The sequence below is a fragment of the Hipposideros armiger genome, unplaced genomic scaffold, assembly GCF_001890085.2.
Source record: "Hipposideros armiger isolate ML-2016 unplaced genomic scaffold, ASM189008v1 scaffold_145, whole genome shotgun sequence".
Taxonomy (NCBI): domain Eukaryota; kingdom Metazoa; phylum Chordata; class Mammalia; order Chiroptera; family Hipposideridae; genus Hipposideros; species Hipposideros armiger.
This window is the reverse complement of record NW_017731495.1, coordinates 231,039-236,028: the sequence shown is the minus strand read 5'-3', so window position 1 is coordinate 236,028 and position 4,990 is coordinate 231,039. Positions and strand designations below refer to the sequence as shown.

Genomic DNA, 4,990 nt, shown 5'->3' with positions numbered 1-4,990 from the left:
GTCCCAAGCCAACTCTTAACAAATGAGCCACTCAGCCGGCCCTGACATCTGACTTTTAAATAGGGTATTTAGGTTTATTATATTTAATGTGATTATTGATGTAGTTGGGTTGAAACCTACCATGTTGTTATTTATTTTCTCTTTGTCCTATCTGTTCTTTGTACCCCATTCCTTCATTATCTGTCTTCTTTTGGATTGAGTGGGGTTTTTTTTCTTTATGATTTCATTTTATCTGTATTTTTGGCTTGTTACCATAACGCTTTCTTATGTTATTTTAGTGGTTGCTTTAGAGTCTATCATATACATCTTTAACTTATCAGTCTACTTTCACTTGATATACCATTTAACAAATATAGGAATCTTTCTTCCTTTTCTCTAATTAGCATTGGTGCTAGCGCCTTCATAATGTGATTATCTCTATAATATATATATATATATATATGATTATCTATTGCATATATGTGATTATCTCATATATATATATATATATATTGCTTTAAACAATAAAGTATATTTTAAAGAGAAATAATAAGAAATAACGTCTTTATATTACCTAAGTAGTTACTATTCCCAGTGCTCTTCACATCCATCTGGCATCATTTTTCTTCTCCTTGAAGGACTTCTTTTAATGTTGTTTGTTGTGCAGGTTTGCTAATAATAAATTCTTTGCTTGTGAATATTTGAAATGTTGGGAAGGGACAGGTTCGTTTGTTTGTTTTTATTTTAGTATTTTAAAGATGTTCTGCCACTTTCTTGTCACTTGTATTATTGCCAAAAAGAAATTGGTTAACCTTATCTTTGTTCCTCTTACTATAACATGTCTTTTCTCTTTATATGCTTTTAAGATTTTCTCTTTACTGGTAACTTTAGGCAATTTTATGATTTTCCTTGTTTTCATTTCTCCATTTCTTGTGCTTAGAATTTGTTGAACTTCCTGGATCTGTAGGTTATAGTCCTCAAAAATTTGGAAAGTTTTCAGACAGCATTTCTTCCAATATTTTTCTGTTCTCTACTTCTTCCCTTCAGAGACCCTAATTACTCAGAGATTAGGCCATATGAAGTTTCTCACATCTCAATGATGTTGTGTTCTTTTTTTTTTCAATATTTTTTCTCTCTGGCTTTCACTGTGAATAGTTTCTATTGTCTTCTCTTCGAGTTCATTAATATTTTCTTCCACAATGTCTAATATGGCATTAGTTCATATTAAATATATTTTTCATTTCATACATTGTCATTTTCATCTCTAGAAATTTGATTTTAGTGTTTTTATATCCTCCATGTCTCTATTAAAGTGTTTAATCTTCCCTCTAGCTTCCTGACTATATGGAATATAGTTATAACAACTGTTTTAGTATTCTGTCTATTCAATAATTGTGTAATTTCTGGGTCAGTTACAATTGATTGATTTTGTCTTTGTTATAACCACGGACTAAATGAGCAGAAGCATCTGTGGCTCCGTGTTCCATGGTCTGGCCTTGTCATTATCATCACAAGTTGATTTTTGATATGTCTTTAGCTTACAGCACTGATTCTGCTGCAGATATCTTGTTACCCACTCCACATACAGCACCACATCAAAATGGGACTGCTGTGGGTTTGTTTATCCCTCCTTGGGGATTATGTGTTTAGGACTCTGTTAGCACTGGCCAGTTTGCATGCTGACAAGTTACTGCCTCCCTCTCCCTTCCACCTGGGTTTCTTGATTAATGTACGCTACTCATCCACTGAGATATTTGCTATTATACTTGACACTCACTGGCCGTTGTCTGACTAGCCTTTAACCTACAGGCAGTGTAGTGTTGTCACTAAGAGGAGGTTATAGAGTCTGACTTCTTGGGTTTGCAATCATGCCCAAACACTTAGTAGGTCCCTAAGTAAATGACTGACTTCTCTATGTCTCAAATTCCTCATCTGTAAAGACAATAATAATATATACCTTATTAGGTTGTTGTGAGAATTAAATGTGACAATACAATATAAAGAAGTTAGAATGGTTGTCAGGTTCAGAGATGTTTTCCCTTCTGTTAGAGTAAGAGGTATAGCCAAAATTTATACATGGGAATCTGATTCTGTAGATCACATTCTTAACCATTATGTGGTATTCTAATACGTGTTGGACAATCTATTTTGCGTATTAGAGAAAATTTCCCTTCTGTATTAGCAGCTGGGCTAGTTTCAATGGTGCCTGAGAACCCTAGCTCTGGTTTCAGCCCTAAGCACATCCTAAATGCCTATCTAGCCAGAAGTAGTTGGGTAATAGCTTTCTAAGTCTAGTACAACTGGACTTATTTTTGTCAACACAGGTGAAATCATAAAATAAATGAAAAAGAAAAAAGCAAGCATTTAGGAGACAATATTTCCAGACTGTTGAATATAAATCAATTTTCTTCTTCGTAGCTACATTTTTTTAAATTTATTTTTTAACTTTAATTTTATAATCCCAAGTCAGAAAAAAGAAATAGAAAGGACACTTTCAGTACCTTACAAGCCAGCAATATTTTGTTTCCTTGATTTTTCTTTCACAGTTCAATGTTTTATATTTAGATGATGGAGAGAAGGTTAGGAATACACATACAACATGGAATTTTTAAATTAATAATCAAAATAGATATAAATAAATGAGTCCCGATAACTGTAAAGTAGCAACTTTTCTGCAACGTATGTACACATTGGAGGCCAACATTTCACTTTTTTTAAAATATCTAAGAAACACTACCAAACTAAATGGGATACATTTTTGAAACTCATTTTAGATTAGAAAACTGAATATTGATATTATGAACACAAACTGAAACACCTCACGAATATTCCATCTAAGCCAGGAGGCATCATGATTTGACTGCTCAGAAATATTGAAATTAACATTTATTGTTTTGAGCTAAATAGCTCATAAGCATTACCTTTTCTGTAGGATTAATTTATATCCTTCTAGCGATGTTCCCTCAGTGGCCTTGACTCTTATTGGATGACCAATAGCCAGGCAGCCCTGAGTTATCGCTCGGCTCAGGATCATTCCAGCCTTCCAATGAATAGAGAGAGGAGAAAGGTCTAAATAAGTTAAAAGAACCAGAAAATTCAACAATGTGTAGCAAATAGTGAGGTCATTATGCCTGGATAACCCTGGATATTAACAGTTGCTGAAAGTGAAACACTACCCACAACTTAGCAGTCAGTGAGCCCTGCTCGGAATCACTGATCTTCTCTGTCCGACAAGGGTGGCATTTCATAGTTCAGCGCAAAAATAAAACAGACCTTGATATCTTCATTTGTCCTTTTTTTCTGTGCATATTTCACAGTGCAGCAATTTTGGGTCCATCACGTGTCACTTGTTATAACTACAGAGCTTACTTGAAAAATAAGTATGCACAGGGGGAAAAAGTGCAGTGAAATGACAAGATGGAAACAAATCTTTAACCTTCATGCCAATTTAAAGTTTTACTCTGGGTCTATATACCATGGGCTAAACATTTTAAAGAGGTTTGTGAATTGCTTTTGTTTTAAATGTTAGGATTCTCTAATAAGGAAATTGATTGGGAATATTGTTTGAATAGCCATGTAACAATTTTCTTGCTTAGTGAAGCAACAAAACCTTTTAAATAAGTGACAAACACTGAAAAATTTATTCATACACATTGAGAATTTGTGGCACACAAAATTCTCTATCTTAACAGGTAAAATGTTTTATTTTGAAAAAGGAAAGAGGATGTTTTATCTAAAAAGATTTTCAAAATTGTTTTCTTTTTAGCATGTAACTTTTANACTGGTAATTTGTGTCCTTTCTCTTTATCTCTTTAACAATGTGGCCAGAGGTTTATCAGTTTTTTATCTAAAACAAACAAACAAGCGAAAAAAACAAAGCAGCTTTCGGTTTCTTTGGTTTTCTGTTTTCCTGTTTTCTATTCCGTTGATTTCCACTCTAACTTTTATTATTCCCTCTTCTCTCTTCACTTTGAGTTTGATTTGCTCTTCTTACTCTATTTTCTTAAAATGGTATCTGAGGCCATTGATTTGGTATCTTTACTATTTTTCTTATATAGATATTTACATAAATTTCCCTCTGAGAATTTCTTTTAGCTTCATTCCACAAGTTTTAATATGCTGTGTTTTCATTTTCATTCAGTTCAAAATACTTGATAATTTCTATTTTGATGTGTTCTTCGATACATGGGTTTTCTAGAAATGTGTTACTTAGTGTCCAAATATTTGGGGGGGGGCGGGTGGACAGGGTTCCAGAAAGTTTTCGGCTGCTGATTTCTAATTTAACTCCACTATGGTCAGAGAACATGTTTTATAACATTTGCATTCTCTTAACTATATTGAGACTTGTTTTATAGCCAGAATATAGTCTATTGTAGCTAATATGTTGTGCACTTGAAATTAATATGTCTTCTGCTGTGGTTGAGTGCATTATTCTATAAATATCAATTAATTGATTGATTCTGCTGTTCTAGTCTTCATATCTTTACAGATCTGTTTCTACTTGTTCTATTAATTATAAAACATTAGAGTTTTTCTGACTATAGCTATAGATTTTTCTCTTTCTCCTTGCAGTTCTTTCAGCTTTCACTTCGTGTATTTTGAAGCTGCGTTATGAGGTGAAGAAATGTATAGGATTGTTGTCTTCCTGATGAATTATCCCCTTAAACATTATGAAATGATCCTGTTTATCCCTGGTAATGTTCATTACACCAAAGTCTACTTTGCCTGATATTAGTTTAGCCATTCTAGCTTTCTCTGGAATACTTTTATCATTTTCCATGCTACTTTTAATGTATTTTTGTCTTCATATTTCAAGTGGGTTTTTTGTAAGTTAGTGTATAGATGTACCTGGCTTTTTTTTTCTTTTTTTTATCTAATCTGATATCTGACTTGTACTTTTTAAAATGTTTTTATTTTATTTTATGTTTCTTTAAGATTTTATTGGGGAATCGGGGAAGGGGAACAGACGAGTCACTGTCCCTCCGCTCCTCAGACCAGCCGAGGAGGACGC

General features: G+C 33.3%; 1 protein-coding gene across 1 annotated transcript in view; it reads right to left on the bottom strand.

The window, feature by feature from the left end:
* Positions 1-4,990, bottom strand: part of DCDC1 (doublecortin domain containing 1) — a 392,688-nt gene that overhangs the window by 170,071 nt on the left and 217,627 nt on the right. Inside the window, exon 17 of the mRNA XM_019650696.1 lies at positions 2,901-3,019. Coding sequence (XP_019506241.1) covers positions 2,901-3,019 — 119 coding nt within the window. The remainder of the gene's footprint in view (positions 1-2,900; positions 3,020-4,990) is intronic.